The 16,098-nt window shown below is 46.9% G+C and overlaps 1 protein-coding gene and 1 long non-coding RNA gene across 2 annotated transcripts in view; one reads left to right on the forward strand and one right to left on the reverse strand.

The window, feature by feature from the left end:
- LOC139748737 (uncharacterized) overlaps nt 1–16,098 on the reverse strand; it is an 89,206-nt gene that overhangs the window by 30,033 nt on the left and 43,075 nt on the right. The window lies entirely within an intron of this gene.
- The window catches only part of CalpC (calpain C), a 95,323-nt gene that overhangs the window by 24,926 nt on the left and 54,299 nt on the right, over nt 1–16,098 (forward strand). The window contains exon 3 of the mRNA XM_071662130.1: nt 10,208–10,277. Within this exon, the coding sequence (XP_071518231.1) occupies nt 10,208–10,277 (70 nt within the window). The remainder of the gene's footprint in view (nt 1–10,207; nt 10,278–16,098) is intronic.

Here is a 16,098-nt window from a genome sequence, read left to right on the forward strand (position 1 = left end):
ATAGGAATGGGTTCGGTACATGGACTCATATGATAGGAATGGGTTCGGTACATGGACTCATATGATAGGAATGGGTTCGGTACATGGACTCATATGATAGGAATGGGTTCGGTACATGGATTCATATGATAGGAATGGGTTCGGTACATGGACTCATATGATAGGAATGGGTTCGGTACATGGACTCATATGATAGGAATGGGTTCGGTACATGGACTCATATGATAGCAATGGGTTCGGTACATGGACTCATATGATAGGAATGGGTTCGGTACATGGACTCATATGATAGGAATGGGTTCGGTACATGGACTCATATGATAGCAATGGGTTCGGTACATGGACTCATATGATAGGAATGGGTTCGGTACATGGACTCATATGATAGGAATGGGTTCGGTACATGGACTCATATGATAGGAATGGGTTCGGTACAAGGACTCATATGATAGGAATGGGTTCGGTACATGGACTCATATGATAGGAATGGGTTCGGTACATGGATTCATATGATAGGAATGGGTTCGGTACATGGACTCATATGATAGGAATGGGTTCGGTACATGGACTCATATGATAGGAATGGGTTCGGTACAAGGACTCATATGATAGGAATGGGTTCGGTACATGGATTCATATGATAGGAATGGGTTCGGTACATGGACTCATATGATAGGAATGGGTTCGGTACATGGACTCATATGATAGGAATGGGTTCGGTACATGGATTCATATGATAGGAATGGGTTCGGTACATGGACTCATATGATAGCAATGGGTTCGGTACATGGACTCATATGATAGGAATGGGTTCGGTACATGGACTCATATGATAGGAATGGGTTCGGTACATGGACTCATATGATAGCAATGGGTTCGGTACATGGACTCATATGATAGGAATGGGTTCGGTACATGGGTTCATATGATAGGAATGGGTTCGGTACATGGACTCATATGATAGCAATGGGTTCGGTACATGGACTCATATGATAGGAATGGGTTCGGTACATGGGTTCATATGATAGCAATGGGTTCGGTACAAGGGTTCATGTATCCCCCCCCCCCGCTCCCCATCCCCATCAGTGATTCGTAAGTCCCCAAATCCCCCCCCCCCACAATGATTCGTAAAGATTCGAAGCGCTTCAAAACCCGCCGTTCATATAGCAGGTTTCGTCACCGTGGTTCATTCCGGCGCGTTCTCTCTCTCTCTCTCTCTCTCTCTCTCTCTCTCTCTCTCTCTCTCTCTCTCTCTCTCTCTCTTCCATCGTTCCCGTGTTCACGGAGGGGGGGGGGGGGGGAGGGGGAGGTGGTTTTCGTAATATGCTGGGTGGCACAATGGTCTTCATAGCCCCCCTCCCTCCCCATTACCAGGGGGGGGAGTATACAATGGTCTCTATAGCCCCCCCTGGAGGGGGGGGGGGGAGAGGTGGTTTAAAGTTCTTTTGGACCAAGTGACTGGCTCGTGGTTGCCATTGCTCAACCCACATTCTTCCCATTATCTCACTAATAATGGTCATTATCCTAGTGTGTGTGTGTGTGTGTGTGTGGCATGGATTGTTTACGTGTGTGTGTGTGTGTGTGTGTGTGTGTCATGGATTGTTTACGTGTGTGTGTGTGGCATGGATTGTTTACGTGTGTGTGTGTGTGTGTGTGTGTGTGTGTGTGTGTGTGGCATGGATTGTTTACGTGTGTGTGTGTGTGTGTGTGTGTGTGTGGCATGGATTGTTTACGTGTGTGTGTGTGTGTGTGTGTGTGTGTCATGGATTGTTTACGTGTGTGTGTGTGGCATGGATTGTTTACGTGTGTGTGTGTGTGTGTGTGTGTGTGTGTGTGTGTGTGTGTGTGTGTCATGGATTGTTTACGTGTGTGTGTGTGGCATGGATTGTTTACGTGTGTGTGTGTGTGTGTGTGTGTGTGTGTGTGTGTGTGTGTGTGTGTGTGTGTCATGGATTGTTTACGTGTGTGTGTGTGTGTGTGTGTGTGTGTGTGTGTGTGTGTGTGTGTGTCATGGATTGTTTACGTGTGTGTGTGTGGCATGGATTGTTTACGTGTGTGTGTGTGTGTGTGTGTGTGTGTGTGTGTGTCATGGATTGTTTACGTGTGTGTGTGTGTGTGTGTGTGTGTGTCATGGATTGTTTACGTGTGTGTGTGTGTGTGTGTGTGTGTGTGTGTGTGTGTGTGTGTGTGTGTGTGTGTGTGTGTGTCTGATGGATTGTTTACGTGTGTGTGTGTGTGTCTGTGTGTGTGGCATGGATTGTTTACGTGTGTGTGTGTGTGTGTGTGTGTGTGTGTGTGTGTGTGTGTGTGTGTGTGTCATGGATTGTTTACGTGTGTGTGTGTGTGTGTGTGTGTGTGTGTGTGTGTGTGTGTGTGTGTGTCATGGATTGTTTACGTGTGTGTGTGTGGCATGGATTGTTTACGTGTGTGTGTGTGTGTGTGTGTGTGTGTGTGTGTGTGTGTGTGTGTGTGTGTCATGGATTGTTTACGTGTGTGTGTGTGGCATGGATTGTTTACGTGTGTGTGTGTGTGTGTGTGTGTGTGTGTGTGTGTGTGTTCTTCTGTTGGTTTGTGTGTGTACGTGTGTCTGTTTCACTGAAGGCTACATATATATATATACATAACACATCCCCAGGATCCATTCTGTAACGGGCTGCACTCCACGCAGCTGCAGGGAAATGCTTCTCTCCTTACGAAAGAAAAAAACATTTCCGAGTTTGTAGTCTCGTATTTAATTACAAAATTCCATTAATATTACGAAACCTGTCATGCCTTTACTCAAGGTTTCTTAATTACTTCTTTTTGTCAGTATCTATCTATCACTGCTTTATCTATCTCCATGCATTGTGTGGGCCTGAATGTCTATTGTCTGTCTATTCATTTCGCCTCGAATGCCTGGCATCATGCGCGCGCCTGTGTGGAGGGTGACTGGCGCATGCGCAGGAGAAAGCAGCAACCCCTCCCGGAACGAACCACGGGAGTTGCCGGTTAGGGATTACAACCTCGCCTTTTAACGGTGCCACCTGCATGGCCAATAAATACCCCACTGTATGTGATTTCGTTGTAGGCTGGTTTGACCTTCGTCGCAATTGTCGGTCAAATGTGAGGTCACGTGAGTGCAAGGGAAACGACATAGATAAAATAGAAGTAATGGCGGCATCTGGCACTGACGCGTATGTCTCAAGTATGCATTGATGCCACATGTCGCCTGTATAGGAAATTCTATATTTTTGTCGCCATAAAATTTTCTAATAAACATTTGTAGATTATCTGTATACACTATCCTCTACAGAATTTACTGGCTATATATATATATATATATATATATATATATATATATATATATATATATATATATATATATATTCCTATGAGTCCACGGGAGAAAATGAAACACGAAAAGTTCCCAAGTGCACTTTCGTGTCATAATCACATCATCAGGGGAGACACAAGAGAGAAATATAACAGTCAGTTGATATACATCGAAGAGACGAAGCTACGACGCCATTTGGTAAACATGTGATCCTTTCCATATATATATATATATATATATATATATATATATATATATATATATATATATATATATATATATATATATATACATATACACACACACGCGCGCGAGGGCATGTCTGTCTATTATAAGTGAAAACTCCCGAAAGTACATTCTAAGTGAGGTGACCGGCCGTAAGGAAAGCGGGAATTCAAATGTCAAGTGAAAGTACTCGGGTGAAAGGACTTAGAAAAGAACGAAACGTTCTGGTGAAAGGAAGTTTTTGTCGAGCAATAATGAAAGTATTCTGGGGCGAGAGGATATATATATATATATATATATATATATATATATATATATATATATATATATATACTGGAAAGGATCGCAATTTTGCGCGTGATCAAGATATTCCTATGAGTCCACAGGTAAAATGAAACATGATAAGTTGCCAAGTGCACTTTCGTGTCATAATCACATCATCATCAGGGGAGAGACAAGAGAGAAATATAACAGTCAGTTGATATACATCGAAGAGACGAAGCTACGACGCCATTTGGTTTACCAAATGGCGTCTTAGCCATTTATATTTCTCTCTTGTGTCTCCCCTGATGATGTGATTATTACACGAAAGTGCACTTGGGAACTTATCGTGTTTCATTTTCCCCCTGGACTCATAGGAATATATATATATATATATATATATATATATATATATATATATATATATATATATATATATATATATATATTTCATTTTTTTTTTCATACGATTCGCCATTTCCCGCATTTGCGAGGTAACGTTAAGAACAGAGGACTGGGCCTTAGAGGGAAAATCCTCACCTGGCCCCCTTCTCTGTTCCTTCTTTTGGAAAATTAAAAAAAAAAAAAAAACGAGAGGGGAGGATTTCCAGCCACCCGCTCCCTCCCCTTTTAGTCGCCTTCTACGACACGCAGGGAATACGTGGGAAGTACTCTTAATCCCCTATCCCCAGGGATAATATATATATATATATATATATATATATATATATATATATATATATATATATATATATATATATATATATAAGGGTCGTATACCGTCGTGCTCAAGGGTCGTACACCATCGTACTCAAGGGTCGTATACCGTCGTGTTCAAAGGTCGTATACCGTCGTGCTCAAGGGCCAACGGACCCTACCCTATAAACCACCCAATTACCATAACAATCTCAAATCGTACGCCGTTAACTACCATTAAAAGGAACACCACATCATTTTCTTCCCCCCACAACAAAACACGTAAGGTCTATTTTCGACTATTTCCAGGACCGTGTCGTAAACACAGGCCAGCCCCCTTCCCTCCCGCGGGGGAACGAAACTTGGAATTCGAGGCTTCGTAGTCACGAAACGAACCTCCCCCCCCCCCCCCACCCTTGGCCATTAAACCACTTGCTATTGACAAAATGGAGGACTGGAGGAGGGGGTTTAATGGGGAGGGGGTTTAATGGGGAGGGGGTTTAATGGGCGGGGTGGGGGGTTGTTCATCGTGCTGACTCAATTCTCGTTTGCCCGTCATACAGGCTTAATGACCCCCCCCCCTTTCCCCCTTTTCCAACCAGCATGAGAAGGTACGGTAACGACCGAACGATCGTTTAAAGGTACGGTAACGACCGAACGATCGTTTAAAGGTACGGTAACGACCGAACGATCGTTTAATGGTACGGTAACGACCGAATGACCGTTTAGAGGTACGGTAACGACCGAACTATCGTTTAATGGTATGGTAACAACCGAACGATCGTTTAAAGGTACGGTAACGACCGAACGATCGTTTAAAGGTACGGTAACGACCGAACGATCGTTTAAAGGTACGGTAACGACCGAACGATCGTTTAGAGGTACGGTAACGACCGAACGATCGTTTAAAGGTACGGTAACGACCGAACGATCGTTTAGAGGTACGGTAACGACCGAACGATCGTTTAAAGGTACGGTAACGACCGAACGATCGTTTTTCTTTCACGACCAGTGCAGTAATGACCGAACGCCCGTTTTCTTCCTTCACGAACTGAATTCAGACGACTGGCTGGGTCGTGGCGAGGCTGAAGCCTGCCACCAAATTTCAGGTCATTTCAGCTTAGCCAATTACCATGGAAACTAACTGCTAGTTAGTGGGCCACACTAACAACAACAACAACTACTACTACTACTACTACTACTATTACTACTACTACTATTATTACTACTACTATTACTATTATTACTACTATTACTACTACTATTACTACTATTATTACTACTACTATTACTATTATTACTACTATTACTACTACTATTACTACTATTACTACTACTACCATTACTACTACTACTACTATTACTACTACTACATCTACTGTTACTTAATTACTTAAGGACGTACATAAGTAGGTGACTGGTGTGGTAGACGCGTGTGTGTGGGTTGGGAGGTACACCTGTAATTGGACACCTGTAATTGGTCGTTGGATGGTTGAGAACGTGTTCTAGGCGACCTGTTAAGGAGACGTTTGGAGGAGACGGGAGATAGATAGATAGAGAGAGAGAGAGAGAGAGAGAGAGAGAGAGAGAGAGAGACACTTGCTCTCACATCTCTCTACATCGGGGGGGGGGGGGCGGGGGGGCCCACACATCTCTCACACACACACTTGGGGGGAAGAGGGGGGGGGGGGGGCTCGCCTCGTGTGTGGAAGGGTTAAAAAAGAATCAAGTCTACATATCTACTTCCCTCCCCCCCATATCTACTTCCTCCTCCCCCCATATCTACTTCCCTCCCCCTCCCCACATCATCCCCTCCCCTCCTACCCCCTTCTACCTACCTACTAATCACCCTGGGGGGGGGGGGGGATAATGGTTGTCTCTTACCCCCCCTTCCTCCCCCACCCTCGTACCCTCATAACTACCTCCCCCTCCTCCTCCCCCCTAACCTTGAGACGTCATCTCACCCCCCACCTCCCCTCCCCACTTCCTTCCCCCTCCTCCCCTTCTTTCAGACAGTTTTCATAACATGACCTTGACTGCCTGACTTTACGTATTTCACACACACACACACACACACACACACACACACACACATACACACACACACACACACACACATACACACACACACACACATACACACACACACACACACACACACACACACACACACACACACACACACACACACATACACACACACACACACATACATACACAACACACACCCACACCCACACACACACATGGGAGGGCCGTTTTCTTTAAGTGATGCCGCAACAGAATTATTACGTTTTCTAACACTTCGTATTGCTCTATATATACATATTCAATTCACATATTTCTTTTTCTATATGACTTTCTCGGATGTCCTCGCAATGTCTATGAAGTGAATGAAGGTAAGATGGGAGGGTCGTTTTCTTTAAAAGGGAGACTGCAACAGAATTATTACGTTTTCTAACACTTCGTATTGCTCTCTCTATATATATACATATTCAATTCATATATTCCTTTTTATATATGACTTTCTCGGATTTCATAATAAAATGCGATCAATTTCTTTGAAGTTAATGACCTTTCGTTAGATTTGGGCAGTTTTGGGTCTGCGCTCAATACAGGAGCAGGGCAAAAAGGACTCCTTTGAGGCGAAAAGGTCCCCCCCGAAATAAGGTCTATACTCCTTTGCTCGCTGTGTCACCAAATTGCAGGCTGAGTCCGGTAGCACATCATCCATGACATGTTCATACACTCATCACACAACTCATTATAAACCCTTAAATAAACCACCTCTAAATCTACTTTTCCATAATAAACCCTTAATTAAACATCTAAATCTACTTTTCCAAAATAAACCCTTAATTAAACCATATCTAAATCTACTTTTCCAAAATAAACCCTTAATCAAACCACATCTAAATCTACTTTCCCAAAATAAACCCTTAATCAAACCACATCTAAATCTACTTTTCCAAAATAAACCCTTAATCAAACCACATCTAAATCTACTTTTCCAAAATAAACCCTTAATCAAACCACATCTAAATCTACTTTTCCATAATAAACCCTTAATCAAACCACATCTAAATCTACTTTCCCAAAATAAACCCTTAATCAAACCACATCTAAATCTACTTTTCCAAAATAAACCCTTGAATACACCATATCTATATCTACTCTTTGAAAAATGGGGGGAAAAAATAACACAATAAAACTCTTATAATGCTCTGCTCTCCATTACGTAGCACAAACCACAGATATATATATATATATATATATATATATATATATATATATATATATATATATATATATATATATATATATATATATATGTTCAGTTCCGTAACCAGGACGCTGGAGTGTGAAGGATCGCGTGTTACTGGGAAGTAGACAAGTGTTTCATCGGGGGAGAGGAGGAGGAGGAGGAGGAGAGGAAGGAGGAGGAGGAGGAGGGAGGAGGAGGAGGAGGAGGGAGGAGGAGGAGGGAGGAGGAGGAGGGAGGAGGAGGAGGAGGAGGGAGGAGGAGGAGGAGGAGGGGGGAAGAGGAGGAGGAGGAGGAGGAGGAGGAGGAGGAGGAGGAGGAGGAGGAGGGGGGAAGAGGAGGAAGAGGAGGAGGAGGAGGAGGAGGAGGAGGAGGAGGAGGGGGGAAGAGGAGGAGGAGGAGGAGGAGGAGGAGGAGGAGGAGGAGGAGGTCATAGAAAAAAGGAAAATAAACATAGAGAGGAATATGACTACGTCACCCCCCCCCCCCATTCCACCGCGGGGAAGGGGGTTGGGGGGGGGCTTCTCCTCCTCCTCGCAGCCCGCGCGCACGTGCGCGCGCGCGTGTGTACAATCATGCACGTGTTGCATGTGTGCACGTGTTGTTGGTTCAACACCCACACCGACACCCCCACCCCCCTTTTACCTCTCTCAGGGGTGAGGGGAGGGGGAAGGGGTGTGAGCCCCCCCTCCCCCCACGACTGAACACGTCATGGCAAGACCCCAGACACACACACACACACACACACACACACACACACACACACACATGACTTATTCCTGTACTGACCCACTTCCTGTATGGGACGTGACCTAACCCAGAGGCCCATGTGTTGGGAAAGGAAGGGGGGGGGGGAGAATGGGAGGGGGAGGGGAGGGAAGGGGGGTTTTACACACGGTGAGGGGAGGGGGGGTTTACACACGGGGAGGGGAGGGGGGTTTAACACACGGTGAGGGAGGGGGGTTTACACACGGGGAGGGGAGGGGGGTTTACACACGGTGAGGGGAGGGGGGTTTACACACGGGGAGGGGAGGGGGGGGTTTACACACGGGGAGGGGAGGGGGGGGTTTACACACGGGGAGGGGAGGGGGGGGTTTACACACGGGGAGGGGAGGGGGGTTTACACATGCTAGGAAGGGGGGAAGAAGGAGTGGTTACACGTGTTGGGTAGAGGGGAAGGGGGGATGGGAAATGGTTACACGTGCTGGGAAGGGGGAAAGGGGTGTTTACACGTGCTGGGGGTAGGGGGGTAGTGGTCACACGTGCTGGGGGTAGGGGGGGGGGGTTGGAGCGACGGTGTATACCGTGAATATAATGGCTTACGTCTTGACCTCATGCTCCTGCCCCCAGATATCTGACCTGACCTCTCATTCCTGCCCCCAGATATTTGACCTGATCTCTCCATCCAGCACCCAGATATTTGACCTGACCTCCACCTTCTGCCCCCAGATATATGACCTGACCTCCACCTCCTGCCCCCAGATATCTGACCTGACCTCTCATTCCTGCCCCCAGATATTTGACCTGATCTCTTCATCCTGCCCCCAGATATATGACCTGACCTCTCATCCCTGCCCCCAGATATTTGACCTGACCTCTCCTCCCTACCCCCTGATATTTAACTGACCTCTCCTTCAAACCCCCTGATATTAACCTAACCTCTCCCTCCTACCCCCTGATATTTAACCTAACCACTCTTTTCCTGCCCCCAGATATTTGACCTGATCTCTCCATCCAGCCCCCAGGTATCTGACCTGACCTCTCATTCCTGCCCCCAGATATTTGACCTGACCTCTCCTCCCTACCCCCTGATATTTAACTGACCTCTCCTTCAAACCCCCTGATATTAACCTAACCTCTCCCTCCTACCCCCTGATATTTAACCTAAACACTCTTTTCCTGCCCCCAGATATTTGACCTGATCTCTCCATCCAGCCCCCAGATATTTGACCTGACCTCTCCTCCCTACCCCCTGATATTTAACTGACCTCTCCTTCCTACCCCAAGATATTTAACCTAACCTCTCTTTCCTACCCCAGATATTCGACCTGATCTCCACCTGCAGATATTCGACCTGACTTGACCCCCATTGAATATTCAACCTCATATCTAACCTGGTCGATATTCAACCCATCTTTCTACCAGGTCAGGCTCCAGGTCATCTTTCTACCAGGTCACAGTCCTTGACCTGCCTCCGGGGGTCTGACCTGACCTGACCTGACCTCCACCTCCAGATATTCGACCTGACTTGACCCCCACTGAATATTCAACCCCATATCTAACCTGGTCGATATTCAACCCATCTTTCTACCAGGTCAGGGTCCAGGTCATCTTTCTACCAGGTCACAGTCCTTGACCTGCCTCCGGGGGTGTCTGACCTGACCTGACCTGGCTGTGTACACAGAGTGTTCTCTGACCTGACTCTCTGTCTCTCTCTGTCTCCCACACAGGAACTGGTTCAGAACCCGATCTTCATCAGGGAGGACGTGACCCAGTTTGACATCGTCCACGGCAAGTTAGGTGAGTGCAACGATGACGTCACTACCGTTGAGGGGGGGAGGGGGTCTGTCTGTACCTGTAACTGTGTTGAGTGTACCTGTATTCTGTACCCCTTTGATGTCACTGTACCGGTTCTGTACCCTTCTGATGTCACTGTACCGGTTCTGTACCCTTTTGATGTCACTGTACCGGTTCTGTACCCCTTTGATGTCACTGTACCGGTTCTGTACCCTTCTGATGTCACTGTACCGGTTCTGTACCCTTCTGATGTCACTGTACCGGTTCTGTACCCCTTTGATGTCACTGTACCGGTTCCGTACCCCTTTGATGTCACTGTACCGGTTCTGTACCCTTCTGATGTCACTGTACCGGTTCTGTACCCTTCTGATGTCACTGTACCGGTTCTGTACCCCTTTGATGTCACTGTACCGGTTCTGTACCCTTCTGATGTCACTGTACCGGTTCTGTACCCTTCTGATGTCACTGTACCGGTTCCGTACCCCTTTGATGTCACTGTACCGGTTCTGTACCCTTCTGATGTCACTGTACCGGTTCTGTATCCCTTTGATGTCACTGTACCGGTTCCGTACCCCTTTGATGTCACTGTACCGGTTCTGTACCCTTCTGATGTCACTGTACCGGTTCTGTACCCTTCTGATGTCACTGTACCGGTTCTGTACCCTTTTAATGTCACTGTACCGTGGAAGGGGTCTGTACTTCTCACGGTACGTTCACTGTACCTGTATTCTGTACCCATCTGATGTCACTGTACCGTGGAGAGGTTCTGTACCTGTATGGGTACTACCTGTATTCTGTACCCTTCTGATGTCACTGTACCTGTATTATGTACCCATCTGATGTCACTGTACCGTGGAGGGGGTCTGTACCTGTATGGGTACATCTGGTGTACCTGTATTCTGTACCCTTCTGATGTCACTGTACCGTGGAGGGGGTCTGTACCCGTCAAGGGGTCTGTCTGTACCTGTTACGATACGTTCACTGTACCTGTATTCTGTACCGTTCTTAGGTCACCAATCGCCGTGGATAAGTGGACACAGCTCCCCCGGCTCTCAAACGTAAGAGGGTCTGGGTTCGATCCGGTGGGAGGGGGAGGCTGGCAATGTATATCCCCCCCCTCCCACACCCCCACACCCTCCCCCCCAGACCTTGGGGAGGCGGAGCTGTGTGTGGGGGGGGGGAAGTTCCCACAGTACGTCATCCAAGTGTGGGGGGGGGGAGACAAGGATACAGTGAATGAAGCTGAAATTCCCCCTTCCTCCCCCTCGTCAACACCTCCCTCCCCCCTTCCTTTCCTCTCCCCCTCGTCAACACGTCTCCCCCTCCCCCCTTTCTTTCCTCTCCCCCCTCGTCAACACGTCTCCCCCTCCCCCCTTCCTTTCCTCTCCCCCCTCGTCAACACGTCTCCCCCCTTCCTCAACAGAGGTACTTCTCTCGAATCACCATAATACAGTAGGGAGAGAAGCGGGGGAGGGGGAAGGGGAGGGGGAAGGTTCCTCCCCTTCCTCTCCCCCTCGTCAACACGTCCCCTCCCCCTCTCCCCCCTCGTCAACACGTCTACCCCACCTCCCCCAACACAGGTACTTCTCTCGAATCACCATAATACAGTAGGGAGAGAAGCGGGGGAGGGGGAAGGTTCCTCCCCCTCTTCCTCCTCTCCCCCTCGTCAACACGTCCCCTACCCCCCTCGTCAACACGTCTAACCCCCCCTCCCCCCGTCCTCAACACAGGTACTTCCCTCGAATCACCATAATACAGAAGGGGGAGAGGGAGGGAGGGGGGGTAAAGGGGGGAAGAGGGGGGGGGGGGGCGCCAGCGCCAAATGGCGGAAAGAGAGATCACTTGACTGTAATTCTCAAGAAGGAAGAATGCGTCATGGGGAAATACAGTTGCCCTCCCCCCCATAGCAGTCGAGGGAGGGAGGGAGGGAAGGGGAAAGGAAGGAGGGAGGGAGGAAGGGTGGAGGGAGGGAGGAAGGATGGAGGGAGGGAAGGAACGAGGGAAGGAGGAAGGGAGGGAGGGAAGACCGAAGGAGGGAGGGAGGGAGGTAGGAAGGAGAGAGGAACGAAGGAGGGAAGAAGGAGGGAGAGAGGAAGGAGGAAGGAGGGAGGGAGGGAGGGAGGAGGGAGGGAGTGGCCTTCACACGCCTTCGTACGCGCCATAATTACAGTCGAACCCCACACCACCACTGTCTCGCGACCCACCAGGGGAACGGGCCATTTAAAAGCCACCTCATTCACAGAGATGAGTAACACACACTCACTCACTCACTCACACACGCGCGTGTGTGAGTGAGTGACTCATCGTGTGAGTAATCAGCGACTCATTCATCACAAAGTGAGTAGAAAGGAGGTATATACATAGAGGATACATAGGAGAAAAAGGTGAATGAGTAAGGGAGGAAAATGGCCTTTTATAAGTACTTCAGCCACGCACTTAAAACGTTAAGTGAGGGCCTCATAACGACCCGATTGGTGATTAACTTACACTCTCACTGACACACACACACACACACCCACACCCACACCCACACACACGGTAATACACGCAAGCGCGTGTCAAAGTACCCTGACCCCATTCCTCTTTCCCCCCCTCCTCCACCTCCCCCCCCAAGCTTAGGGGGTAAATACGAGACTCCCCCCCTCCCCCCAAGGCAACACACACACACACACACACGGTAATACACGCAAGCGCGTGTCATGTGGGAAGGCGCCCACACCACTGACCATGTGGACCGCCTGGCACCACCACCGTGGAACAGTGGAACGCTGGACAGTGGAACGCAGAGGTACAGTACAAAGTGGCTGCCGTTGGAAGAAAACAGATGTGTTCCGTTAACGGGAAGATAGGTTGTCTTTCTGTTTAGGTCAACAGTTTCGTGTTCTGAATCCTTTGAACACGTCTGTACGACTCCCTTGAGCACGACGGTATACGACCCCTTTGAGCACGACGGTATACGACCCTTGAACACGACGGTATACGACCCTTGAACACGACGGTATACGACCCTTGACCACGACGGTATACGACCCTTGAGCACGGCAGCACGACCCCTTGAGCACGACGGTATACGACCCTTGAGCACGAAGGTACGACCTCATTAGCACGACGGTATACGACCCCTTGAGCACGGCAGTACGGCCCTTTGAGCAAGACAGTATGACCCCATTGAGCACGACGGTACGACCCAAAATCCGACCCGTTTTCAAAAAAAACACAGTACGACCCGGAATACTACACGTATATATATAAATATATATATATATATATATATATATATATATATATATATATATATATATATATATATATATATATATATATATATCATTGAATCTTCTATCATCAAATACACAAAGAATTATATTCTTAATGTTAGTGATGGTCTATACAAATGAGATACCTTTATTGTTGATACAATGTGTAAAATGATAAGTTTATGATACGCTCGTTGTACGTTTTGGACAATCACATGTTTACCAAATGGCGTCGTAGCTTCGTCTCTTCGATGTATATCAACTGACTGTTATATTTCTCTCTTGTGTCTCCCCTGATGATGTGATTATGACACGAAAGTGCACTTGGCAACTTATCGTGTTTCATTTCCCCCGCGGACTCATAGGAATATATATATATATATATATATATATATATATATATATATATATATATATATATATATATATATATATTAGTGAAAGAGAAGAGAGAGGCATTTGGACGATTTTTGCAGGGAAAAAATGCAATTGAGTGGGAGAAGTATAAAAGAAAGAGACAGGAGGTCAAGAGAAAGGTGCAAGAGGGAAAAAAAAGGGCAAATGAGAGTTGGGGTGAGAGACTATCAGTAAATTTTAGGGAGAATAAAAAGATGTTCTGGAAGGAGGTAAATAGGGTGCGTAAGACAAGGGAGCAAATGGGAACTTCAGTGAAGGGCGTAAATGGGGAGGTGATAACAAGTAGCGGTGATGTGAGAAGGAGATGGAATGAGTATTTTGAAGGTTTGTTGAATGTGTCTGATGACAGAGTGGCAGATATAGGGTGTTTTGGTCGAGGTGGTGTGCAAAGTGAGAGGGTTAGGGAAAATGATTTGGTAAACAGAGAAGAGGTAGTAAAAGCTTTGCGGAAGATGAAAGCCGGCAAGGCAGCAGGTTTGGATGGTATTGCAGTGGAATTTATTAAAAAAGGGGGTGACTGTATTGTTGACTGGTTGGTAAGGTTATTTAATGTATGTATGACTCATGGTGAGGTGCCTGAGGATTGGCGGAATGCGTGCATAGTGCCATTGTACAAAGGCAAAGGGGATAAGAGTGAGTGCTCAAATTACAGAGGTATAAGTTTGTTGAGTATTCCTGGTAAATTATATGGGAGGGTATTGATTGAGAGGGTGAAGGCATGTACAGAGCATCAGATTGGGGAAGAGCAGTGCGGTTTCAGAAGTGGTAGAGGATGTGTGGATCAGGTGTTTGCTTTGAAGAATGTATGTGAGAAATACTTAGAAAAGCAAATGGATTTGTATGTAGCATTTATGGATCTGGAGAAGGCATATGATAGAGTTGATAGAGATGCTCTGTGGAAGGTATTAAGAATATATGGTGTGGGAGGCAAGTTGTTAGAAGCAGTGAAAAGTTTTTATCGAGGATGTAAGGCATGTGTACGTGTAGGAAGAGAGGAAAGTGATTGGTTCTCAGTGAATGTAGGTTTGCGGCAGGGGTGTGTGATGTCTCCATGGTTGTTTAATTTGTTTATGGATGGGGTTGTTAGGGAGGTAAATGCAAGAGTTTTGGAAAGAGGGGCAAGTATGAAGTCTGTTGGGGATGAGAGAGCTTGGGAAGTGAGTCAGTTGTTGTTCGCTGATGATACAGCGCTGGTGGCTGATTCATGTGAGAAACTGCAGAAGCTGGTGACTGAGTTTGGTAAAGTGTGTGGAAGAAGAAAGTTAAGAGTAAATGTGAATAAGAGCAAGGTTATTAGGTACAGTAGGGGTGAGGGTCAAGTCAATTGGGAGGTGAGTTTGAATGGAGAAAAACTGGAGGAAGTGAAGTGTTTTAGATATCTGGGAGTGGATCTGTCAGCGGATGGAACCATGGAAGCGGAAGTGGATCATAGGGTGGGGGAGGGGGCGAAAATTTTGGGAGCCTTGAAAAATGTGTGGAAGTCGAGAACATTATCTCGGAAAGCAAAAATGGGTATGTTTGAAGGAATAGTGGTACCAACAATGTTGTATGGTTGCGAGGCGTGGGCTATGGATAGAGATGTGCGCAGGAGGATGGATGTGCTGGAAATGAGATGTTTGAGGAAAATGTGTGGTGTGAGGTGGTTTGATCGAGTAAGTAACGTAAGGGTAAGAGAGATGTGTGGAAATAAAAAGAGCGTGGTTGAGAGAGCAGAAGAGGGTGTTTTGAAATGGTTTGGGCACATGGAGAGAATGAGTGAGGAAAGATTGACCAAGAGGATATATGTGTCGGAGGTGGAGGGAACGAGGAGAAGAGGGAGACCAAATTGGAGGTGGAAAGATGGAGTGAAAAAGATTTTGTGTGATCGGGGCCTGAACATGCAGGAGGGTGAAAGGAGGGCAAGGAATAGAGTGAATTGGAGCGATGTGGTATACAGGGGTTGACGTGCTGTCAGTGGATTGAATCAAGGCATGTGAAGCGTCTGGGGTAAACCATGGAAAGCTGTGTAGGTATGTATATTTGCGTGTGTGGACGTGTGTATGTACATGTGTATGGGGGGGGGGTTGGGCCATTTCTTTCGTCTGTTTCCTTGCGCTACCTCGCAAACGCGGGAGACAGCGACAAAGTATAAAAAAAAAAAAAAAAAAAAA

This window comes from Panulirus ornatus, chromosome 5 (genome assembly GCF_036320965.1).
Source record: "Panulirus ornatus isolate Po-2019 chromosome 5, ASM3632096v1, whole genome shotgun sequence".
NCBI lineage: Eukaryota > Metazoa > Arthropoda > Malacostraca > Decapoda > Palinuridae > Panulirus > Panulirus ornatus.